This window comes from Artemia franciscana, chromosome 12 (assembly GCF_032884065.1).
Source record: "Artemia franciscana chromosome 12, ASM3288406v1, whole genome shotgun sequence".
NCBI classification, from domain to species: domain Eukaryota; kingdom Metazoa; phylum Arthropoda; class Branchiopoda; order Anostraca; family Artemiidae; genus Artemia; species Artemia franciscana.
This window is the reverse complement of record NC_088874.1, coordinates 909,380-937,080: the sequence shown is the minus strand read 5'-3', so window position 1 is coordinate 937,080 and position 27,701 is coordinate 909,380. Positions and strand designations below refer to the sequence as shown.

Here is a 27,701-nt window from a genome sequence, read left to right as displayed (position 1 = left end):
GCAAAAACTGATGTCCTGTTTCTTTCCTTCTCTTTTTTTTTAAGCATCGTCTTTCAGATGATGAAAGACGCACAATTCGAATTGTAAAAAAAAACTTTAAGCTTCTGTAAACAAAAACAAATTGTTAAATATCTTTTGAGCCTACGAATGCAAGAACTAAACTGCTTGAAAAAAAACAGTTTTTTTTTTTCAAGCAATACGTGCATATTTTAACTAATATAAAAACTCTCGAAACCTCTGAACTCTCCTATTGTTTATAGTAATTCTCAAACGGCGCATTTTTTTTCCATTTCAGAAGTTCAATAAAAAAAATTGTTCCCTCCCCGTTAACTTGCACGAATGAATTATAATCTAATTGACAGCATAGGTTTTTTGCGACTATTTTTCTTGTGTAAAGCTTTTTTTTTGTTTTTACAAGAAGATAATATTAGATGTACAATTTTTACTCTAAAATCTATGTTCTTGATAAAAATTACTCTTTGGTAGCATGCAAAGTTTTGCAGTAATGCAAAGAATGATAGCATTTCATCTTGGCATCACTTCTTCCATTCATCTACAAAATTGTTTATACTCTAAAGAAATTAACCATAACTGGAAATTGGCCAAATTACTTGACTCGACCATAATTCATTTTAGTATCTTTTTTTGTACTATGAATAAAATGAGCCACGAACATTATAATTTTCAGTGCCACGGAAATGTATACAAAGTATGTAGAATTTAAATACCGGAAATCTAAATGTAAAGACAAAAGTATTTTTGTTTACTATATAGTAAAAAACAACAACTAATTTTTTAATGCCATTGAAATGTATGTGAGACATGTATATTGTAATTTATTTGTAGAGTAGTTTTTGAATATTAAGCTGAGCTGTCAAACTATGACATGTTATCGTGCTGTCATGGTGAGCTGTCATGTTATCATGCTGAGATGTCACATTATGCACCCCCATGAAATTTGCCATGGAGGAAAAGAGTAAAACACAGGTTGCATTCTCACACAGTGGCATTTTAGTGAAATCATTTACAAATTATTCAAAATGTAAATATTTTTTCGGAATTGTACTGAGCTGTTATACCTTCAGGTGTGATCACATTGTGTACTCATAGGAAATTCAAAGCAATTATCATTTACTTTTGTTTTTAGTTCAGTTCACTTTATATATAAGTCAGATATATTTAACTAATATGCAAATACCCGCCCAAAGATAGATACAAAAAAAAGCACTTGCGACTGGGCGGGTACATAAAACTCATTTTCTAACTGATGATTCACTACAAACGAAAAAAATAAAAAAAAATAACTAGCAGCAACCAATCTTTCATCAATTCATCCATAATAACCAACCGCATAATAATAAACAGAAAAGAGAGAAAAAAGAAAAATAAATAAAAAAAACTATGAATCTTGGCCTAGCAAATATCTTTTCAATTTATTTCTAAATAACCCCAGATACTCAGCAACCCGAATGCTCTCTGGAACAGAGCTCCATACATTAGGCCCCAAAAATCTAGTAAGGAAGCAGGCCCTGGTTCCACTTCTGTGCGGAACGACATAATAAAACAATTCTAACGTAATAAACAATTCTAAGTAATACGCCTTACCAGGAACACAGAAATGCTTTTCTAATTCTCAACAGGCTCTCCGAGAATAACATCAGCTAAAAAGGCAATAACATCAGGGAATCCCAGATTTTATTGGGTTATTGTATCATTGCATGCTTTAAGCTATAGTAACCCTACCGAGAATCGTTAAAATTGGAGACCTTTCCATTACTAAGCTATGAGTTAGATCAGGGCGTCTTAAACTTTTTTTCATTCAATACCTCATTTATGATCCCTAGTTTCCTGGCGACCCCATATAAATGTTAAACTAATAGATCAATAAATATTTTTTAATGATTTATTTATTAGGTAATTTTACTAGAATTTGTTTAGAAATATACTAAAATCTAAAATTAATGATTCTACAAAAAGTATCAAAATTCTATTTATCATAATTGCAAAAATTACCTGCCCTATTTTTTTTTTTTTTTTTTTTTTTTTTTTTTTTTTTTTTTTTTTTTTTTTTTTTTTTTTTTTTTTGCAGTAACATAAATAAAAGGGAATTCTGTGAACGTCTTAGTTGAGTCGAATATATTCGAGCGCAGGCATTTAGCAGTAAGGATTAAATTAAAGTTAAATGAAAAAATTTAATGAGATGGATATGCCTATTTTTTTTATTGCATAACTAATTAAATCTTGTGGAATGTTAGATGCTGCTGAACCTAAGACCTATTGAACATTTTTTAACCACGAACAATACTGAGATTTAATATTTATTAAAGCTGAATAAGTAACTTAACATAAATATGGTGTCTAATGGCAGAAGAACATTTAACGCCATACCCGTTATTATTGGCAGTTAAAGTTCTGATTCATAATTCAGTTAAGGGCTGTTTGGAAACTAGTTTTAAGTTTGGGTCACTCGAAAGCTCAGCAGATTCCTCTTGAACTATAAATGATAGAAGATCAATCACACTTAAGCCAATCCAGTTTAAACAGCTTTTAAATCCAAGCTATCTTTTTGAAATCAATATTTAATATAAAATGTGTACATAACTGTCTAGCGCTTTTATGTGATCTACAATATTTTTTGCAATAAATATTGTAGAGGGATTTCTATCGATTATGAATTTACGACACTAGAAAACATTTCGAACATTTTTTATTTTTCTTACATAGTTTACCAAATGTTGATGTTTTCTTTTATAAAACTTTCAATTTATCATTTGAAGTAAATGTATTGCATTTTTTTGGACACACAAGTTGAGATTATTTAATTTTGCAAAGATATCTGACAAATGACACAACTTGGACAGTCATTTTCAAACACTTTTGTTTGGTTAAAAATGTTTCAATTCCGTCCTTTATTAAAAATAATATTTTTAAACTTCAGTCTCTTCACAACCATGCTACTTTTGCATTTAATTATAAATTTGTGTAATTGTTATAAGATAATAAAGAGCAGCTTGAAAAAATGATTTAAAACCAATATTTTTGCCTGTCATTGATCTTACATCATCTATGCATGTTTGACAGCAATTTTTTCTTTCCAAGCCTTCAGTATTAAAAATTTGTCAACTTTACAATGTAATTATGTCTTTCCCTGTAGTATGGTCTACAATATGATTATGTCTTCCCCTGTAGTATGGTCTACAATATGATTATGTCTTCCCCTGTAGTATGGTCTTTCATAGGATGAAAAGATAACAATTCTTCCTCCAGAAATTTTTATAAATGTACCTGAAAAATATTAAGAACTGAGCCAATTTAGTAACATTAGTTGTTTCGTTGAATTAAATTGACAATTTTGGGCTTTCTTTAATTCTTGTAAGAAGTTGTACTACTTGGTCCCTGTTAATATCAGGAATTTTATTCGATACTGTGCTGTTTGACAAAGAAATTTTTTGAATATCATTGGCTTATTTGTTTTCATTCAGTATTTCTTCCATTTTTCTACAAATAGCAGCAGGTTTTACAAGATCTTCTCTGATGGTGAACGGCATTTCACTTTTAGCCGTATGAAACAGTATGACAAAATACAGTATGAAACTTCAAATGACGTTAGTAAATATATTTCATAAGTAGTCATACATTTCTTAAAGCTTTTGCTTTATTTAAAGATTTATGCGGTTTTTCAAAATATTATTTTGGTTTATTGACAAAAATATGCTTTAATTCAAGATGTATTATTTTTTATGAAGGTTTCATACTCTCTGGAGCTTATAATTTATTCCTGATCAAACAAAGAGGCTGTTCATTACTGTTACAATTTTTAAATGTAAAGCTAAATTGAAGAAATCACTCATGATATCTTCTTTTCGGTACATTAGATGCTTTTTTTCTATAGTCTGTTCTACCTGAGCAGAGTTTGTAGCATTATTATCTGTGTCAGTACCATTCTTATAGTACTAGTAGTAGTATTAGAACATTTTTATTAGAAATAAACATTTCTTAATCAATAGCACAACATAAGCGAAGCTTGCGAGACTGTGCTAAATTCAAGGAAAATAAAGAGAGAATATGGAGAATGAGACCGTATACCGAAACCAATAACAATAAAAAAAAAAAAAAAACCAAAAACAATACATTACCTTGCGTGAACCCAAGACAACAAAAATAACAAATAAAAAAATAATAAATATTACAAATGAATAACCTATTGACAATTTATTTTATTTAATCTGTTTCAAAAGTATACCTACCGAGCAACTCCACACGTAAATCAGACTTCAACTTGCCAAAGCTACCTATTCCCTTGATATCTATATTCAGTTTATTCCAAAGTTTTGAAGTAAAATAAGTGAAAATAAAGTGAATAAGTGTAAATGTGTAAATAAGTGAAAAAGAAGACCTACTTAAAACTAATGGAGGAACCTCAGTATTTCCTCATATCTGAGTAACGTGGTGGTGAACATCAGACCTCTCACAAAATATTCCTGTAAAACAATCAGGAAGGCTCTCACTGTGATACTTATATATAAAAATCAACGTATAAAAACCACGTAATCCAGCTACAGCCATTATATTTAAATCTCTATACACAGACCTCATAGACTCCTGGTTCTCAACACCACAAAAAACTCGGATAGCATTATTCTGGATCACACGGTTTGGACGAACAATCGAAGGGAAAGTACCAGGCCAAATCGACGAGTAATACAAAATGTAGGGGTGAATCAGGGAAAAGTATTACAATCGTAGAACATTTGGGAAAAATATGTTTTAATTTGCGCATGATACCTAAGTTACGTGACAATATTTTCGGAACTGACTTCACATGATCTTTCAATGATAGGGTTTCATCAACATTGATTCCGAGGTATTTGGTGAACCTTGTTCGTTTAATAATTCCCCGCTTCGAAATCATTTCCGTAAAACAAGGGTAAAAATTCGGAGATCGAGAGAAAATAACAAAATTTGACTTATCTATATTCAGGTCAAGGTGGTTTATTTTCAGCCATGTACATATCTTGCTCATTGCTGCATTTAACGTTGACATGAGTAGTTGTTCCATAGGGGCAACACACACCAAGGTTGTATCATCAGCAAATAAGGGCATAGTAACCTGGGTCTTACTCGGACCGTTGTCAACAAAGTCATCAATTCTGACCAGAGCTTTCACAACATGCGGCGGATCATTAATAAAAATTAAAAACAGAGTCGGACCCAGTACGGATCCTTAGGGAACCCCCAAATTAACAACATTTTTACTAGACAAAAATCCTTGTAAATTGACATACTACTGTCTATTTTGAGGATAACTGCAAAGCAAACCCAATGTAGCACTCCTTAATCCATAAAATTCACATTTTTTTAATAACATTCGATGGTCAACAGTGTCAAACGCCTTAATTAAATCTCAAAATATACCAGCTACCCTAAGCTTTTTATCAAGAGCATCATTAATTATAGTAGTAATAAATGAAATGGCCATTTCTGTTGTTCTACCCTTCCTGAAACCAAACTGATTTGGATATAGAAGTTTATGACGTTCCAAATACTCATAAATTCTAATATTAATACATTTTTCTAGAACTCGTGACACAACAGGTAATAATTAAATTGGTCTATAATTCCCCAAATCATTCTTGTTACCACCCTTAAACACAGGAGTTATTCTTGCGATTTTAAGACAATTTGGGAACTTCCCTTGCTAAAAACAAGCATTAATAAGGGAAGTAAATATATGCGAAATGCTTGGAAACGCGGTTTTTAAAACAAGAAGGTTAATGGAATCACTCCCATCCGAAGAACTTTTCATCTCAAAGATAATCTTGCGAATTTCATCATGGGTGACAGGTCTTAGATGCATTGATACATCGACAGAAGTACCCATAAAAGTCTCAAGCGGAGGATCATTATCAGAAGCTACTGTAGTACGAGAAGATCGAGCCCCAACAGATGCAAAATGTTCCGAAGGGGCATTACATGTTACTTCAGGCTCATTCGATTTTAACCCATCACTTGTAGTAAGTATCAGGCAGAACCGGATCCGTTGAAGATATAATACTTTTAATAATTTTCCATCTTTTAGCTGGGTTACCGCAAGCATCTTTAAATTTATCCATGGCTAAAACTTATTATGATCCCAAAATCAAATAAATATATAAAATCGCATGTTGCATATAATAATTGATTAATTAGTGAGTAAATAGAAATAAAGTGAATTCTCGCTACGGTGAAACACTGACAATTGACTTCTCTAGACGACCCAGCTTTGCCAGAAGGTACATAAAAATAAGTCAGAGCCTTGAATAACAATTTTTACAGTACCAAACGCGGTCTCCGAGAACATAACCCCAAACCGGGTAGAAGAATTGACGAACAAAGGCCTTTAGTTCGTCCTTCCGAGTCTTTTGAGCGCACAAAGAGAACAGCTTCGTTATGTAACGTAAACATTATTTAATTCAAATGATGTATGGATTTCTGAAGAAAATAATTTATTACGTATATGGGGGGGACCCCTCGTCAATACCTCACTCTACGCTGAATTCGAATTAGTTCCAATTCTTTAAGAATGACACCTGATTCACAAAGGCCGTTTAATTAGAAAGCACCTTTTGAAAGTACTAAAAAAACTTTAGCGTAAAGAGCGAGATATTGACGAGGAGGCAAACTCCCTCATATACGTGATAATTTCTGTTCGGTTTAAGCTTTAATGTTGCTCCTTACTTTCAGTTGAAAAAAAACTTGTTTTTTTAATTTAATTTTGATCGTTCTTTAAATAATACTCGGAAATCCGCTGCCCCCTTCATGGAAAAACTATATTCCCCCATGATAAATCCCTCCATGAAAAGATCCTCCCGCGTAGCACCCTCCAAATCTAGGGGACACAGCCCGCCAAACATTATGATTTTCAGATAAAAAAAATAATGAAAATTTTGAACCCGTTTATGTGCATTAATTTAGAAAATGTAATTTATCTTTTACAGATTCTTCAAGCTATAGAAACCCTGCCGATACCCAATAAGACCTTAATTATTGAAAGCAAGGTTTTTTCAATTGTTGAGAAATGGTCTCAAGGGCACGATTCATCTCCCCAAAGGTAATTGGATTACTTTTTATCGACTAGGCTCTGTATTAGATTAGCATTTGAATGAGTGCTTTTTTCGTTCTATTTCTTCTTCTCAAAGGGGGTAAGATTATTTCACTGTGAGAAACAGAGACTATGTGAGTTTTATAAGACTGGGAACTTAAGCCCCTTCTTTGATAGGGAGGGGCTTGATAATGCTGTTCTGATATCAACTTGGCCGAAAATTTGTTAAAGGGCAGTTTAAGCCTTAGAAAAAAAATAATAAATAATAATATGTAGTAAATTGTTGCTATTGTTGCTAAAGGGAGGGATATATTAACAGGATAAGCTTGTTTTGGTTTTACTTGGTTGTTTTACATTTGCTGTTTTTTTCTTTCATAGGCGTGTATTTTGGGGGTGATACCTGACGCGGGGATGCCATGGATATTCTGTGGTAGCCACAACACTGTGCTGAGTAGAGAATTTAGAGTGGCGAAACCCTATATAGGCCAGTGTATTCTCCTGATGAGCCCTTATGTTGGGTGTTGCCTCTGAATTATTTGTCTATATTATTTTTTCTATTGTTTGGTAAATGACGACATATACTTATTGACGACATGACTGCCTGTCCATGGATTATTCTTTATGGTTGATTGTGTGTGGCTATGCTGTTTGACCTATGTGATTGTATGGATGAGTAGGGTTAAGGCCTCATTCAAGTGCTGGTCTATATTAATCACTAATTTAGGAAAACAGTCTTCCTTTTCTCCTTCTGTCTCTCTTTTTTTTTTCTTTTTTTTTTTGTGTTTGTGCTGTTGCATTGGTGATTTCTCTTTTCATGAATATATATATATATATATATATATATATATATATATATATATATATATATATATATATATATATATATATATATATATATATATATATATATATACATATATATATATATATATATATATATATATATATATATATATATATATATATACATATATATATATATATATATATATATATATATATATATATATATATATATATATATATATATATATATATATATATATATATATATATATATGTACATAAATAATAATAAATAGTAAATAAAAAACCGCGTTTTTCGCAAAAAAAATCGTCATTTAATAACCTTTAAAACTTTACTAACCTTTAAAACTTTATTTTAACCTTTGAAAACATTTTTCAACACTTTATTTATTTATAAATTATATATACAAGACAAATGTCAAGGCGGAGTAACAAAAAAAAAAACAAGAAAAAACCACAATCAACGAAAAAATGTATGAAACTAAGTGGATAATTCTCTAGCGGCGACAATAAAACCTTAGGGGTGCCCTTAAAACGATGGCGAGGGGGAATCACCTATAAGCCATACCTGAGAGTTTCTAACGCCGTATTTCTGACCCTGAAACAATATCACAAGCACCAACATTATTAATAAAAAACCTGATTTTTGTTCAAGTTGGAAGATAAAAACACATTCAAATAAAATTATTTATCCGAATTCTATTCAAGTCACTAATTGGGAAAACCCTGAAACTTACAGAAATAGTTAAATAAATACTAATATGGAATAAGGAATATTAATATGGAAGTAATAGTGGAAAAGATGGTCTGACTTGTCAAAAATTTGGTAATAGTAGTTAATGGGGAAAAAGAAATTGGGTGATTTCACTGGAAAGCAAAGCAAACTTACCATCAATTGATACAAATTGTCGAAATATGCTATGCTTTTGCGTGACGCCACCGAAATTTGCCATGCTTGGTAAATGAGCTTTTTTATCTTAATTTTGAAAATTAAGATAAAAAATCAAATAATATAAGCAAAATATTGAGTGGCAATCTTTTAACTATAGCAGGATATTCTTGTTTGCCCCGGAACCCTAACAAATGCCCCGAAGAGGATTGGCTGTGCATAAATGGGCGGAGCTATTCTGGTGCTGTATGATTTGGAGTCTCCACTCTGTCATAAGCTCCTTCCCCCATCCCTATCCCCGAAAGGGAAATTCAGCTTGCGTGGCCTCTTAATGGCGTCAGGGTGAACCTTTCACAATTGTTGACAACTGTCCGGAAAGGGTGTTTTATGTTCTTCTGTAATTTGTTTCAATTTTTTTTGCTTTCACGTTTTGGTGTCTCGTTGATTATTACCCTCTCCCTCCCTCATAAAACAAACTTCAAAGAAAATGAAATATTGTGTATGCCGTATGTAAGGCATCCCAGTTCTATTAAGCTCCCGAATTTCGAGCTATTTCTGATAAATTAACTGTTGACAACTGCCCGAAAAGGGTGTTTGATTTTTTTTTTTTTTTTAAATCACAAAAATTTCACCAAATTAAAGTTTTATATGATGAAGTAGAATCCTGTGGCGTAATAAATAATTAGCCAACGGCTGTATCTTCAATTTTGATGGTTCTTTTTAATTGATTTATTGGTTCTTTTTATTGATTTATTATTATATGATGAAGTAGAATCCTGTGGCGTAATAAATAATTTGCCAACGGCTGTATCTTCAATTTTGATGGTTCTTTTTAATTGATTTATCGACAATAGCTTTAAATTCCGGATCTTAAGTGCTTTTGTCCCTGGGAATTATCTAGGGAATAAATGAAAGGAAAACAAAAGAAGTTAGAGAACTGCTGACTAGGCAATAGAAGAATTTTTTCGAAGAGGGATAACAATAGAAATAGCTTAGCAGGATTGATCCGTTATGGAAATTGTTCCGTCACGTGGCTGCTTGACATATGAGTTTCATCAACGTTTTGACGCTCCTAGCCAACGTTTTTTGGTTTGCGGGTGAATTTCTTCCAGTGTCTCAATCCTCTGTTTCATTGTTGGTTGGAAGACAATAGTTGTTTAGGTTTCGATTGCCGTTTTTATGGCAGTTGCCCATCGGCTAAGTGCCATATAGCGATCGCAATTTCTGTCCGTCGGTCTGTCGGTCCCGGTTTTGCTAGTCTGGGGACTTCTAGATAAGCTAGGACTATGAAAGTCCACAGGCGTATCAGGGACAAGACTAGATTAAGTTAGAAATAGTCGCTTGCCCGATTCGACCGTCTGGGGGGGGGAGTGGAGGGATGGTTAATTCGGAAAAATGGAAAAAATGAGGCTTTTTAAATTACAAACGAGTGATCGGATCTTAATGAAATTTGATATTTAGAAGGAACTCGTGTCTCAGAGCTCTTATTGTAAATACCGACCGGATCCGGTGACATTGGGGGGAGTTGAAGGGGGGATCGGAAATCTTGGAAAACGCTTAGAGTGCAGAGATCGGGATGAAACTTGGTAGGTAGAATAAGCACAAGTCCTAGATATGTGATTGATACAATCAGACCGAATATGATCTCTTTGGGGGAGTTTGGAGGAGGGGGGTTAATTTGGAAAAAAAGAAAAAATTAGGTTTTTTTAACTTACGAACGAGTGATCGGACCCTAATGAAATTTGATATTTAGAAAGACCTTGTGTCTCAAAGCTCTCATTTTAAATTCCAAGTGGATCCGGTGACATGAGGGAGTTGGAAGGGGAAACTGGAAATCTTGGAAAACGCTTAGAGGGGAGAGATCGGGATGAAACTTGGTGGGAAGAATAAGCACAAGTCCTAGATATCTGAGTGACATAAACGGACCGGATATGCTCTCTTTGGGGGAGTGAAGGGGGAATTTCCAGTGCTTTGGTGAGTTTGGTTCCTGTGGACGCGCTAGGACGATGGAAATTGATAGATGTCAACCTGTACATATTGACTTGATAATGGCCATTTTCCTGATTTGACCATCTGGGGGGCTGGAAGGAGGGAAAATTGGGAAAATTGAGGTATGTTTATCTTACGAATGGTTTATCGGATCTTAATTAAACTTGATATATAAAAAGATCTCACGTCTCAGATGCTCCATTTTCAATGCCGATTGGATCCAGAGACTTTGGGGCATGTAGGGGGAAACGGAAATCTTGGAAAACGCTTAGAGTGGAGAGATCGGGATGAAACTTGATGGAAAGAATAAGCTCAAGTTCGAGATATGCGATTGAAACAACCGAACCGGATCCGATCTCTTTGGGAAAGTTGGGGGGATTTCTAGTGCTTTGGCGAGTTCGGTGCTTCTTGGCGTGCTTAGGTTCCGACCTCGTCACAAGTGCCATATGAGCTCGTGGCTCTTGTTTTTTTTTTTTTTTTTAAAGTTAAACCTCAATTTTCGTTCCGCTTGGGAAAACTGAATTGGAAATTAAAAAGTTTTTTCTTCTAAAAGTTTGAACGGTGAGCGTTAATATCTGTAGTTTGGCCCAAGGTTGACTTCTAGCTTAGACCCGTTGAATTCCTTTTTCACATTACCCAAAGGACTTAACCTTTTTGGTATGCCCTCTAAGGAACCGAGTCTTGTAATGAATGACTGATAGTCCATTATCCATGGTTGTACTGTTCCCACATAGTAGATCGCCTTAGTCATGGATCGACAATCTGCCATGAAATCAGCCTGCCGTCATGATAGCGTAAGCAGTACTCACAGGCAGCTTACTACTTTTACAACTACTAACAAATCATTGCAATACCAAGCCGCTTGAGGGCAACACATCTGCGCACGCTCCTCATCCAAACCTGCTTTTCAAAGCTACCCTCTACCTTCCTGCCCTGTAGTTCCAACTTTCTTTATTGGCCCAATTGGGATCGACAAAAAGATATCCTTAGAACTCCGTTATCCTTCATTTGTAAAACATCGTGGACTAGTTATCTCAACAGTTCTTTCATTAATGCCCTGAAAGTGGGATCAAACAGTTAAGGCAGCTTGCCACAAAAAGAAAAAATATTGTGAATCAGTTTTTGTAAGTAATAATCAAGACCACACTGCTTTTCCATCATACAAAACAAGAGAAGATAATGAAGAAATTTTTATTCATTATCTTCAAAAAATGTCTTATTATCTTTTCCTGTTTTGCAAAAATCAGTTTTCAAAATGCAAATAAATAGTATATTTGTTTTGGCCTTTAAAAAATCTTCAGTTCCGCCGTGTAAGACAAAATCACCCCCTTATGGGAATCCCCGCTGACTCCAACCAGACTTAGTAAAAGGATTTCATTTCTTTTTCAAGTTTTTTGCAATCGGTAACTTAAATGGTTTTGACCATGAAAATCTCTTAGAAAATACATCAAAGATAAAACGGAAAAAAACTATATGGAGTTGCTGACTAGGCTTTTCAAGAAGCTGGAGTTTATCCTCTGGATCTAGAATGAATCGTCTCTTTCTTTTGCATGGAAATACAAATGACTTTTGGAAGAGTATCTCTTGAGTGCAGTTCCTGCTCCGAATTATTTGGTTTAAAAAAAAAAAAAAATCAAAAAAATCGTGGTGTTGAACTTAAAAAAATAATTTTCTGTTCCTGTTTTAAGCGGACTTCCAAATTTTTTAAAGCCACTAAGTTAATTGGAAGTTTAAAGCATAAGGGGCTTCTCAACCCTTTTACCGTGGGAATTTTAGTTGTCATAATAATGGATGTCATGACGTACTGCATACGGTGAAGCCTTATTGACTTACTATACTCAAAGTTTGGGCCGCATGGTGAGTGGCGTAGGGAGGATCGCAATTTTACTCTTCCTGGCGGACTGATTTCCTTTTATGAAGGACACCTCCTAAACGGTAATGTCAGCCTTTTTCAGGAAATTCCTCTGATTGTCCTTTCACCTGGTCTGAGGTCTTTCCCTTGGGCGCGACTAACCGCCGGACACTGGATTAGGATCATTCATAGTTCGAGCAGGACCTGTCGAAGGCATCTAGAGACATACCCAGACGTCTAAGGTTCGCTAGGCAATTTGAATTTAAATTGTTACCTGGTGAGTAAGGCCAAGGAAGTTTTGTTGCTCACAAATTGTCCCATTGAAACCTCTCGATTTGAATTAGTTATCTTGCCTGAAAAGCTTCTACCAGGCTTAAGATGGTGAATAGGAGGAGCCATGTCCTGGCCTCGTAGAGGAGGATATAGCTCACAGGCGTGTTACGTAGCGGTTTGTTAAAAGAATCTCTTGAACCAGAATCCTTGTGGTTTACTTGTTTGTTAAAAGAATCTCTTGAACCAGAATCCTTGTGGTGGCTCTGAATTTTAACTGAGCATATTAAAGTAGAGACAAGTCTAAACTATACTCACTTATTTATTGTTTTAAAGAGCAACAATTGTACACAAAAAAAAACAAAAAAACACAAATCTTATCATCCGTGAAGCAAAGGGTCTAAAAGGTTGTATATAATGAGTATTTTACTCGTATAAGTACAATGTAAATGTATCAGTGCAAATATTATATAAGCACAATAAGTATAACCATATTAAAATTAATGTGCATCCTCGTGTTCTTGAAATATGGGGAGACCTCCCAGCAGCGTTGGGTATTCCAACAATAAAAGACGAATTTGTAATTTGGCAACTCAGTTCCGCTTCTAGGAACTTGTCATTCGAAAATAGGGGACCGAGATAAGTGAAGCTGATGACAACTTCAGTTTCGGCTCCACATAATGTAATAAAGTCTGGGACGTGTGGCTGTTTATTGCTATTATTTTTGCGTCTTTATTTGTTTATTAAAAGGATCCCTTTATACCAAAACCCTTGTGGTCACTCTGAATTTTAACTGAGCATATTAAAGTAGAGATAAGTCTAAACTATACTCACTTATATATTGTTTTAAAGAGCAAAAATGGCACACAAAATAATAAAAAAAAATACACAAATCTTATCATCCATGAAGCAAAGGGTCTAAAAGGTTGTATATAATAAGTATGTTACTCATATAAGTACAATATAAATGTATCAATGCAAGCATTATATAAGCGCAATAAGCATAACCATACAGCTTAAAAATCAAAAGTTAACTCTAATTTTTTTGGTTTGAATTTTTTGTTGACCTGAATTTTGACCTGAATGTTGGCTTGAAATTTTTTGTTGACCAACCTGTCTTATCACTATCTCGTTTGTTTTAACTTTTCCTTAAAAAAGACATCAAAGCTCTCCACTTAGCGTATTTTCGGTATTTGAGATTGTTGCTTTATTTGGCACCATGGTATAAGAATAGAAAAAATTGTGCAGAATTTTAATGTTCCAACTGTAAGGACAGAACTGGCCCTGTTACATGAGCAGTTGTTCAAGTTTGATTTTTCAAAGCTTCAGCTATTTCATGGTTATATCACTTGTTTTAACTCTAGGTTTTTTATTTGGGTCTTTATTTCTTGTAATTCATTACTCCACTTTTGTCTTGTTGTTTATAGTGGGCTAAAAATTCATTTTTATTACCATTATTAAGGAGGAGCCTAATGATTGCGCGTTTTGAAGGTCAGAACGATTATTGTAAGTTATGCTAGAAATGGTAGAAGAATGGTAAACGGACTAGATCAAAGCTGGATAAATGACCCAAAAGTAAGAGACAGGTCAGGCACCGAAAATACGATTTGACTTATCATTCTCATACAAAAGAAAGAGGGAAACTCTTTTTAGATCCAGGTGATTAACCTCAGCGCCTTGAAAAAGCATTTTCAGCAGTAGTGACGCCATAACGACTTTAAAGGGAGCCCATCCCCGTATCTGAGGGTGCTTGTTTACATGTGCAAATGTTTTCTTCAAGATGTCATTTCTATGTTACCTTTTTTCCGAAGATTTATGAGAAAATAGTCCATAAAAGAATGTATGATTACCTCCAGGAGAAGAATCTTCTTTGTGATACCCAATTTGGCTTTCGCGAAGGACTTTCTATGGACCTTGCAATTCTGAAATTAGTTGACTGGGTGAATGATGCATTTGATAAAGGCCTAATACCCGCATATTTACTTTTAGACATTAAAAAGGCATTTGACACTGTTGATAATGATAAATTGCATCAAATTCTTGAATCAATTGATGTACGTAATGTGGCTTCAAAATTGTTTCGATCGTATTTTATTAATAGAGCCCATGTTGTACAAATCAGAGTGCCATCTTTTACCGTGCGGATTGCCACAAGGTTCAATAATGGAACCACTGCTTTTTCTCATTTATATTGACCATGTAAAATATGATTTATCTGAAGCTAATATCATAATATTTGCAGATGACACACTTCTTTTTGTTGCATGTGAAAATCTACCTTCCTTATTTTTATTATCTACCTTCTATTATCTCTAGGGCCAAGCGTCTTGAAGGGTCTACCACTGGTATGCCCTGGAAGTTTGTCCCTACGCCCTTAGGTTTTTAAGTAACCAAAGAAAAAATCATTACATAACGCCTACGTTTTTCGTCTCGGTAGGCGGGTTTGAAGGTTTTTTCTGGTCTTCGTTGGTTTTTTAAGTAATCAAAGAAAAAACGCTCTATATTATGTAACAGCCCACATGTGTGCCGTCACTACATAACACTCACATGTTTGCCGCCGTTATGTAACATCCCACATTAAAGCCATCATTACGTAACACTCACGTGTGCGTCGTTATTACGTTACACCCACGTCTGCACCGTTCTCAGTTACAACCGAGGATTTCCCACTTGACTGTAACAAGTCCAATTACGTAACAAACACTTACATCATGAAGACAACATTTTCATTAGTAAACAATCATTCCACTATTACCTAACAATGACCCGCATCTTAAAGAAAGCATTTGCATTAGTAGACAAACACCCCTATTGCATAACAACAACCTGCATCTTGAAGAAGTTTTTAAAAAAAAGTGTCTGGATCGGGATTCGAAGGTGGTGGGCTTCCTTTAAAGTCATTATAGTGTCAGTACTGTCAGCAACTCAATAAAGTTTTAACTGTTAGTCAATGAAATATCCTAGTCAACAACTCAGTGACATTTTAGTGATTATTTTCAATTGTGGTAGAAATGGTAGAAGGCTGAAGCGGCCCCAAAGTAACGCAATAGCTGCAGCTGGGCCTAAATCATGATTTGTCTGATTTACAATCAGCTAAAATTCTACAACTATATACCATTTTTAGAGCATGTGCTTGAGATTTCGAAAATTTTAAATTCTGTTAAAATAGTATCTTTATTTAAGTTAAGTTGTCTCAAGGTTCATTGTCATCAATGAACCAAATAACTACGAAAATGTAAGGGAGGCTGCTATTCCATCCTTCAATTTACTTGTCCTATATTCAAGTTTAATGTTCTTTTAAGAATGGTTTGAGAATGATAACCATCCCTCAAAAAGTGCGCTCCACCAAATACTTACTAAGATGGGGGTGGAGTTTGAAATGTCAAAAAGGACTGAAAAGGTCATAAAAAGGATGAAACTTGTTTTGCTTAAGATTCTTATTGTAGATACTCTCCTGGGTTACTCATGATAAAAAATTTGCATGCAGGTAAGAAAGACAATAACCTCATTGTATCTTATTCATAACTTTGAGTGAGAAGTAGCATAATAAAGAAAACTTAGCTTTACTGAAAACGTTATTTACACTGAGATTGTAAAAATGTATAATTTGGCCCTTAGATTGAAACAAGATGGCTCCCTCCTTACTATTATTCTTAACTCAACTAAATTTGCCTTTCTATTGTGGATGTTGATGTTTTTGAAGATGAAAAGTTCTACGGTACCAAAGGGTTTTGGAATAATGTCCAAATATAACCAGATATTGCCAACACTAATTATTCTCCTGAAAAGCGGTTAGGAATTATTATGCAAATATGGTCCGTACGTATCACTTGTTACAGAGGCCTAACTAGGGTTTTTATTGCCCAGATACAGTGTTGGTTTTGCCCCCCTGCCATCACCACCCTCTCATATATTGATCAGAGCATTGGCAAAAACCTTAATTTGATGTCCTCTCAGAGCCTGGACCAGAGGATGGCTATTCCCCTAGCTTCTCCCTCCCTACGCCTCTGACCAATCGCTTTAATATATTTTTCTGGTTGACTATATGATGATATGACCTTCGCTGTAGCTCTTCTATCGGCTTATTTAAATTTTTTCCAAATAATGCAACATTTTTTTTGCTGTTTAACAGGGAACCAAATAACCAAGTTGTTTCTTAACCTCTGGTTTGCTCCCCTTTGTTTCTATGTAAATTTTTAATCCAATAAGACGAATGACAAGCTAACTTCCACCCGATTGGTTCTTCTGTTTGAAATTTTAAGCGAATAAAAAGAATGAAATGTTTTCGAGTCTCAAAATTGTTTACAAGTAGTTAAGATGCTCTCCAAATTTGCAGTGTTTGGGGTTGTATCGGTCCAGCTGAAAATATATCATTTATTTCATAGTTTTACTGCAAGTACATCATCTTCATAACTACATTGTGAAATTTTCTCTGTTTTTTTATTTATTTATTTTTGTTCCCAGAATTTAATAGTATAAACAAAATATCAAGGCAAGATAAATACTAAGACTGAACAGATAATTAGTGAGCTGACTCTCCCTTTTCCAAAACTCTCTGTAATTAATTTATCCGGAAATGTTTGATATTCTTAAACTGAGATGTTTTTATCAGCTTAAATCTCCTGGGATTTAAATTAAATGAAAAGAGAAATATTTCAAGGATTTGCTGACAACATGATATTATCGCCCTAATTCAATATGATCGTAGTCTTTCTATTCCAAGAAAATAGAAGTCATTTTTAAGACGCTATCTCCTTGGCAAATTTCCTCATCTGATTATTTTCCATTCTCTATGCTTCTTGAATATCAAAACAAACTTTTCACAGTAAAATAAGAGCAACGTCAGGATTCAAAACGAGCAGAAATCATAATTAGAAATGCCAGGGGCTACCACCCTCCTCAGCCTCCCTTTCTTTACGCTAAGGTTGATTTTTTTGTGTGAAGTAAACGACTTTTTTAAGTAGTCATCATACAATTTGATTTTCAGTTCAAGTGTTTGGAAAGACGATCGTTAAAGAAAATTCTTGGTATATATGTTGTATTTGTCCATACTTTCAGTTCAGCACAATTTCACCTTTTGACTAAAGTGTGGGGGTTAAGGGATCTGGTTAAAGGATCCCCCTCATGTTATGCATAATTTCTGTTCCAGTTTTTACCGTTGCTCCTTAATTCCATTGATATTTTTTAATTTCAATTTCTGTTCATAATTAGTTTATTTGGTATGCCAAATATTCAATGAATAAGATGGGTAAGTCCTTTTTTTCCAGCTTCAGTTTTTATCACAATATTTCAAAGTTGAATGTCATGCCGAATATCTTATTGATCAAACATATAGTATATGAAGGGGATGCCTCCTCCCATTTTCGTTGATTGCGTTCGTTTTAAGTGTTCGCGTTGCCATTTCACTTTGATTTGAAAAGGTCGTTTTATTTAGTATCTGTTAGAAATCGTTGTAACTAGTTATACACATTTTATTTGCGAGGGACAACCTAATTTCCCCCATGACTCTTCCTTGTTTCTGCTATGATATGGCTCCACTTTTTTCTCACAACATTTTTGGCTTTGAATCTCATATCAATGAAATAGATATATAAACATTTTGCTTTTTTTTTTAGTCTTAAAAAGGGTACTAATATCAATAGTGTTTAATTAGAATGATCCTTTTTTCTACTTCTTCTAAAAACTCTTAATTCTTTACTCCAACTTTGAAAAAAGCACATCTCAAAAACCTCTAATGGATCGGGAAGAAGCGTTCCCGGGTCAGAAGAAGTATTCAAGGAAACTCGCCTCGAAAATGTGTGGGGAATCTGGACTGATCCAAATGCGTTTATAGACCTCAACTTTCAATTTTTTTTTTGGGGGGGGGCAATTTTTCCGATATATCTGGTTCTCTAGGATTGTCCCAACCCCTACCTCTTTCTACAGCAAAAAATGTGAATGTATTACTCTGTTTTACACCCTAATTATTGTTTAATAAGCAGGGAGCTTACGTTTCCCCAGAACTGATATCAAATGCTATTTTTTCGAACCTACTGGACAAAATTTTTTGAAGAATTTATGCTAAAGGCTGTGATCGATTAAATTATAATTTTGGTAAATAGTACATTAGTGCATTTTGCAATTAGTAGGCCTACATTTCTGGGTAACTATTTGATAAACGCGCAATGTAAAGCTACAAACTTGATAATTTTGTAACATTTCTTTCGTTTCAAACTAAAACAGACGACTACAGTTAGAAAATACTATGTGTATCTGCATCGTTTAGGATAAAATCCTGCAATGGAAGCGTCCTCTGAAGGAAGCAGGGGGTCGGAAATTGAGTTCCCTCACTTTCCTTTGTTTGATATTCCTTGAATAGAATATCCTTTAGTTCTTCTATCGTCTTAATAACCTATAGCTTTGCTTAAAGTAAAGCTATTTAATGTACTGTAATTACTGGTAAAGATACAACTTATTTCGCGATGTTATGTAGGAACACTGAGCAATTACTTGTAAAAGATGTTGTGACTCACTGACTCATCTCATCAGTTTTTGAAAAGACAGAAATTGAAAGGGGTAAGGGGGGGGGGGGTAAGGATGGCTGGTAGTGATTGCGTATGTAGTGTTTTGTAAAGAGTGACGTCTACCAATACAAGCTTATAAACTTTGGGTCTGTTGTTAACGTGTTTGTTTCTTAAATAAAACTCTTTCTCTCTTTATTTTTTTCCTCTTGAGTAGGAACTTGTGCTTCCCTTTTTAGGGTTCAATTTTAAAAATTACCTGCCAAAAACAGTTCTGATGATTAGATACAATCGATAAAACATTGTTGAAAATTAGGGCAAAGAAATTAGCATGAAAAGAATTAGCATGAAATATTGGCAGGCGCCTATTCCAGCTCTATTATATTTGTGTGGAATAATAACTTGTATAAATTCTATCCTTGGGGATAGAATTTATGTACATACTGCTACTACTACTACAACTATTACTAATGCTATTCCTGGTGCTACTACTACTTCTACTACTATTCCTTCTACTACTGCTACTATTTCTGCTAATTCTACTACTACTACTATTCCTGCTACTACTAATACTACTAATAACTACTCCATGCAAGACCAAGCCACCTGAGGCCACACACACTGCTCCTTGCCGATCTATTCATAGCTTCGTTCTTTACTCATTCCCAGGTACTTATACGAAAATATAACGCTTTAAAATAGGGATAAAACCTTTTAATCGACAGTGAAAGAAATATAAATCTTAACTAAATATTTTGGACAGTTTTACTGCTGATGATGGACACTGTGTATGTGTCCGAAATATTCAGTTAAAATTTTATTTTTGTTTCACTGTCAATTAAAAGGTTCTATCCTTATTTTGAACTGTTATATTTTCGTCATGGAAAGGCAGTGTGGTCTTCGAAGTTATCTATGTCAGGTACTTCTAATTTCCTTAGGGTCACTTCCCATCCCATTCGTGGACGGCCTTCTTCTCGTTTTTCCCTAAATGGATTGTAGAAAAGAACGGTGTTACATTTCTTCTGATTTGTTATCTATTTGGTATATGCAATAATTTTTTTTGCAGAAAAGACGAAGATGCATCAGAAGACAATAACGAGGCATTGGAAACAGAGACAATGAAGGTAATTCGTGAATTATCAAAGCAGCTCTTGGAATCATGGTCATCCCTTAAGGAGGTATTCAGAATTCCTAAGAAAGAAAGGATTGAAGCTATGAAAGAGCACGAGCGAGAAGCTGATAGAAATGAACAAATCGAACAGCGATGTTGGCCAAGTAAAAAGTTTCACGAAAGGTATGTTTAAAGAAAAACAGGTTAAATGCTTTTTACCTCTTTGTTGCAATGAGCCTGCCTTCTATTGAGCGTTTCTATTTAAGAAATTGTACAAAATAGTCATTTTAAAAAAAATGTTTTTGTTAAATTTTTGTTAGTCTTGAAATTTGTAGCATTTTGCCGCAAAGTCAGTACATTACATCATTTTGCTTAATCCGTTTTCCCGTGTTCTATGTGATTTCCAAGATACTTTGGATTTTTTTTTTTCAAAGTGTGATATATGCCCTTCTGTCAAACTTAAATTTTTCTTAGAAAATGAGGTTTTAGAAAAATGTAAAATTCTTTTTTTAGAAAATAAAAATTGTTTCTCTATTCTATTTTTGATGATGGAAGAACTTTCCTCGCGCAAACAACTGCTTTTTAAAAATATAACTAATTTCCCCTAATTCTCCCCAATTACTAGTATGAAAAGTCTTGTCGGGGAAAACCAAGGTCTAGTCTTACAAACTTCAAAGAGAATATTGTTTCTGGAATGCTTTTTAGTCTCTCTGTGCTTTTGTAGTTTTTATGTTTCGTAAGACGAGACAAAATGCCGTCCTAACCGAGTGGCTAGCGCACCGGAAATCCTGAGAACAGGGGTCGGAGTCTTGATGTCGCTGGTTATTTGTTTCGAAACATGAGTCAAAGGTGTGACTCTGTAAGCTCAGCCAGAGTCTGCTACTCTACTAAAGTCTTGAAAAACAGGAATTGCTTTTTGAGATACAAAAACTTCTAAGTTTCTTAGTTCTTAATTTATTTTAATTTGGTAATTAGGATGGACCGTGAGCATCCGTCTATAATATTTGTTACTTATTTGTTCGATTTCTTTTAGAGACCCTTTTTATAAATGTTTCACCGGACTAATCACATGAAAGATACCCACAATGCCACCAGAGCTACCACTAAGAATTCAACGTGGCCTAAGATTCACTTGCGACAATTTTTTATACATTTGATATATTTATAATATGTATTCTTAATATACTTTTTGATGAAATGGCTAATGTACAATTATTCTCAGGATCCCAAACTCAGAACTGGATTCCCAAGATCTTGAGGAAATGTCAGGGAGTGACAGCGCATTTAGTTTTCGTTAATTTCTTATTGAACTTTCACCAATTTTCTTATTGAATTACACAATTTTACGAACCTATTATTTATGTATTATATAGGGAGCTGTGTTAATCCTGATTGTCCCTTAAATCAAACAGCTCGTGGTAACAAACTGGAGTAACCAGCAACCCGGCTCAATAGTAACCGAAACCCTAAAAACGGAATTTTGATACCAATAGTTACGACAAAAGAATCGTATATTTTTAAATATTTAAGTTTCATCAAGTTTAACCGTACCATCAAAGTTACGAGACTGAGAAAATTTGCCTTATTTTAGAAAATAGAATGGTATACCCTCTAAAAGTCATAGAATCTTCACGAAAATCTCATCATCAGGTTCAGCGTATCAGAGAACCTTACTGTAGAAGTTTCAAGCTCCAATCTACAAAAATGTGGAATTTTGTATTTTTTTTTGCCAAAAGACAGATCACAGATGCGTGTTTACTCGTTTTGTTTCGTTTTTTTTTTCTCAGGGGTGATCGTATCGACCCAGTGATCCTAGTATGTCGTGAGAGGGCTCATTCTAACTGAAATTAAAAGTTCTAGTATCCTTTTTAAGTGACCTAAAAAATTGGAGGACACCTAGGCCCCCTCCCGCGCTATTTTTTCCAAAGCCATCGGATCAAAATTTTGAGATAGCCATTTTGTTCAGTATAGTCGAAAACCTAATTACTATGTCTTTGGGGACGACTTAATCCCCCACAAACCCCATAGTTGCCCATATTAACTTTCGTTAATTTTTCATTGAATTTCACTAAAAAATACGGAGTTTTACAAAGGTAATTTTTTTATTTTATATAAAAAACTGATTTAATTCTACCTAAAATGCTTATATATTTTCTATGAAATTTTGTATTTTTGAAATTATATTCGATACTTTCGCCCCATCTGGCACCTCTTGTGTACACTAAGGCCGCAGCCAAGAGAATGGGTTAGGAGGTTTGTACCACCACCCCAGGAAATGTTTGTCCTATTCGTAAAAACGTAAAAAATTGCAAATAAACAAATTTTGATGCGTCTTTTAAGTTTTTTGCCCCTCCCCCTCCCCCGTACGAAAATCCTGGATAAGGTCTTGTGCGTCCAAGCAGTCGGTTTATAGTTTCAAATGATGATAGATATTAATGGTTTTTAAATTTTACCCTAAATGCTTCTACTTTTTAGTCGGAACGATCGTTGGAGTTTCCATGATAGATTAGACAGGGAACATCGGAAAAGGGAACATTTTTCACCGGATTGGAAACGAAAAGAAATCACTGACAGGTAATCTTGCCGATTGAGTTTATTTTTGTGTATTATAGCCATTTGCCATTAGTCTCCTTTTCTGTTTGATTGATTTGAGATAAAATTTTGATTATAGAGAAGATTTTGAATATTTTTATGAAAAAATTGATGGCGCCAGGCTCCTAATCCTTAGGGCCTAATATATCACGAATCAATCATTTACCGAAGTTTTCTCCCTAAGATTGTGTCTGCTGGTATTCCTTTTAAAGGAAACAACAAATGTTTTTTTAGGGGGAACATGCCTTGAGTGATCATGCCAAGTGGAGGTGGAGCATCTTAGAATGCTGTTCTTCAAGTACTTGATGGGGGGGGGGAGGTCGTCCTCTTATAGGTTATCCTGCCGAAATTTTTTAGGCCGGCTTGTTCTTTTGGCTTGGCAAATGGCTATACAGGCGGAAATAGCTCGTTAAAGGATGTATTAGAGGGTAGCTGATGTATTTGTTAGGATAGTTATTGACGCCACATTATATCTCCCACTGAGAGGTTTTAAACTTACTCGATTGTAGAGAGGATTGTAATGAAATGTTTCAAAAACCCTTTTGTGTTTTGTTATATGTTTGTGGTGTGTTTTTGTTTGTGTGTTTGCACGCAGCTTTTGAGCTGTGTATTTTAATTGTGTTTTTTTTTTTGTTCAGAAAGCATTTAGTCGATGTGATTCGTAAAATAAAAAGACATCGATTACAAAGTTCTAAATTCGTGGCAAAGCACTATTTTGAAAAACTGGCAGCATTCGAACAACTTATTCGAGCATATTGACAAGATAGTAAATTTTGGGAATTGGCGTATCTCAGTGTTGATACTCCCCTCCGCAGCAAAAAGAAAAAGGGAAATAGTGAATTTAGACACTCCCCAGGAGCTACATAAAATGATCACCACCTAATAGAATCCATATCTTCTGAATCGAATTGTTTCAGTCACAGTAAAGGTAATATATAATAGCGAAAAGTCCTGTACTCCCCATTGAAAATTTATGCACATATGTAAAACCACACAAGATTCATGGCCCCACCTTCGCGCACACGCAATGGCAAATGTTTCCGATGAAAAAACAAGTAGCAACTGGAACTATGGCTCTGACGCATATTCTCAGAGTCTATCTATAGCTCTGACGTATATGCTCAGAGTCAAATTACGCGCTATGAAATGTGTGTCATATTTAGAAAAAGAATTCGCTACTGGTATATACTTCTGCTGTGGGTCCAATTAAAATTCCTTTTATATCGAGTCGAAAACGATTTCCACACCTTACTTTCTGAAGTATCTTTGACAGAAGACTGAGCAATTGTATGTATCAGTTACAATCTGCCAAGTATTTTAAAATCTTTTTAAAAAGCAGGTTTAATAGAATAGACATAATTTGAAAGTTCTCTGCGAATTTTAAACTATAATTGTAATATAAATGCAGTATTATTTTAATTGTAATTCTATTATTCTTGGTTATATGAAATAAACCAAACTTCTCAAGTGATTATGAAGATTTTGCTTTAGCCATACAAATTTGAGATATATTCTACCTCCAAATATAAAGATTAAATAAGAAAAAAGTAAAGAGATAAAATCAATTCCAGGAGGCCAAGTGATTATAGGTCTTTTTTTGTAAAGTGGACAGTAATATAGCAGATAGTGTTCGAGGTTTCTTCGCATAACTGAAAGACTAGTACTTGGGTGAAGATTGTGCTTTAACTAAAATGCTAAGCGATGATAATTAAAAAAAAAGAAGAAAAATCTAATGAGGATTTTGTTCGAAATTTGATATAAAAAAGAACAACTTAAATATGTCCTACAATGGATCTAGGAATAATTAATTAGAATAAAATTAGAATAAATTAAGAATAAAATTAATTAATTATTTAATTAAATTAATTAATTTAATTAATCTAAGAATAAATTAAGAATTTAAGAATTAATTTAATTAATTTAATTAATTTAAGAATAAAATTAATTAATTAAAATTAATTAATTAATTAGAATAAAATTAGAATAAATTGGAATAAAATTAGTTAGCAGCTGTCAAGTGCTTTTAAAACTTTTTGCAACATGGATTGCAATAAAGCATGTAGAGTTTGATTTTTTTCCATTTTCGTACCTTAGTGTTGGGAGCAAGATATTTGACTCAATTTCTCACATATATCAATTATAAAAAATGAAATTCATCAGTCAAATTAAAAAAAAAAATCTTGAATCGAATTTAAGCATTAAATTAAAGTAGATATGAATTGACTCAAAAGCTGTTAACAAGGATGCCAAATGGGAAGAAGAGATGACGTATTTTAATTTTTAGCATTTTTAGTACTTTCTCAGTATTTTCATTTTAAAATACTACAAAAACAAAAATGCTCCTTCGTAGGTTTTGGAAACTAATTGTTTTTCCTTTATTAGAAAAATGAAAAATACCCCTTCCCCCCCTTACACACTTCCAGGAATTGGTGTCACTGACTCCTAAGTTCTCTTAACCTCTTTCGTGAAATTGACGTTAATAGAAGAGATATTTTTGGATATTTTCAGCATGACCGATCATTAGTCCTTGAAATGCATTAACCCACTCCCGTATTAACAATACATTTCGCCGTCTGCGAAATTGAAGAGAGAGAGGACTTACAATATGTTGATTTTCTGAGAGTCAGAAAGGCCTTTCAGATATGGAATCACCCTTGCATCAGTCCTTTGAACACTCTCAACTTGATGCTTATCTTTCAAATTTATTGGCAGCCTAACTGGGGTACCTTTCAGTTATGTCCTCCGTAAAATCGTGGCATTTTTTCAGTTTTTCCTTAGTTTATTATATTTCATATAAATTGCTCATTTTTTTCACTTTTTTTGCCCCTCCCCCTAATCCCGAACAAAATTATTGTCACGGTTGACCGGTTCTCTTTATAAATCACGAAAATCGCAAGGAAATTGCAAGAATTGCAACACCTCGCTCTTTACGCTAAAGTTTGACTCTTTCTCTCAATTCTTCTTTTTAAAACAGTAAAAAACTTTAGCGTAAAGAGCGGGGCGTTGATGAGGAAGCAGCCTCTTTCATATACGAAGTAATTTCTGGTCGTTTTAAGTTTTAATGTCGCTCCTTACTTTCAGTTAAAAAAACTTGTTTTTTTATTTAATTTCTGGACGTTTTTGAATCAATGCATGTTTTGATTTTGGCTCTCCGCAGAGAAATAATTAAAACAAAATTTGCATTTTTTTTTTTGGCTAAATGGCTTTCTCATAATTTTGATCGAATGATTTTGAGAAAAAAAGAGCGGGGGAGGAAGCCTAGTTGCCCTCCGATTTTTTGGTTAATTAAAAAGGCAACTAGAATTTTTAATTTTTTACGAATATTTTTATTAGTAAAAGATTTACGTAACTTATAAATTAGCTTACGTAAAGAACTTTTGTATTCTCATATTTTTATTACATATATGAGGGGGTTCCCCCCTTGTCAGATCCTCGCTCTTTACACTAAAGCTTAAATTTTGTCCCAATTCATTAAGAATGACCCCAGAATCACAAAAGCCGTAGAATAAATAGTTGAAATTACTAAAAATACTTTAGCGTAAAGAGCGAGGTATTAGGAGGAGGTGAGCCCCTCAAATGGGTAATAATTTCTGTTTGTTTTAAGTTTTATGCTGCTCCTTACTTCCAGCTGAAAGAACTTTTTCATATTTATTTTTTCATTTTTTTTTCAAATAATGCTATTAAATCCTGCGCTCCCTTCATGGAGATTTTCTTCCCCCATGACAAACTATCGATGGAAAGTTCCCCCAGCATATCCCCCTCTTCTCAACCCCTCCCCCAACCAAAAAAATCCTCCTGAAAACGCCTGTACACTTTCCAATAACCATTACTATATGTAAGCACTGGTCAAAGTTTGTAACTTGTTGCCCCTCCCACGGGGACTGTGGGGGATTAAGTCGTCCCCAAAGACATAGTTATAAGGTTTTTCGACTACGCTGAATAAAATGGCTATCTTAGAATTTTGATCTGTTGACTTTGGTAAAATAATTAGCGTGGGAGGGGGCCTAGGTGCCCTCCAATTTTTTTGGTCACTTAAAAAGGGAACTAGAACTTTTCATTTCCGTTAGAATGAGCCCTCTTGCAACATTCTAGGACAACTGGGTCGATACGATCACCCCTGGAAAAAAAAAAACAAAACAAAATAAGAAGAAGTATTTTACGGAGGATACAAGGGCTGGATGGTCCTTACTTTTGCCCAATGCGTAGAAGTGCGGATAAGAGTGTGGATAATGGGATGTATGAGCGTGAAGAATAGAATGAGTTCAATAGAATTTGCGACATGAAGCACATAGAGAGTGTAGGTTTGAAGAGAGATGGCTGATGAACGCAATGACTGATGAATTTTTCGCAAGTGTTACAAATTTAGGACAATTTCTCAGGCTGGCGATGGAATACAAAAGTAGATTTTTATTATTTTGTCTATATTTATGCAATAATAATTATTCAGAAGTAAATTTTCTTTTTTGTTTTGTATTCCCGAGGTCCTAGGGCTTTTAGCGCAATATAATTTATTATAGTTATTATTATATGTAAGTCACATAAATATGTATGCTATTCTTATTTTTTTATTGTTGTCTTCATTGTTTTATTCAATTATACAAATCCTGTCG

General features: G+C 34.1%; 1 protein-coding gene across 1 annotated transcript in view; it reads left to right on the top strand.

The window, feature by feature from the left end:
- The window catches only part of LOC136033550 (histone-lysine N-methyltransferase Set2-like), a 178,614-nt gene that overhangs the window by 54,095 nt on the left and 96,818 nt on the right, over positions 1–27,701 (top strand). The window contains exons 7-9 of the mRNA XM_065714296.1: positions 6,978–7,090; positions 20,455–20,682; positions 22,975–23,073. Of these exons, the coding sequence (XP_065570368.1) occupies positions 6,978–7,090; positions 20,455–20,682; positions 22,975–23,073 (440 nt within the window). The remainder of the gene's footprint in view (positions 1–6,977; positions 7,091–20,454; positions 20,683–22,974; positions 23,074–27,701) is intronic.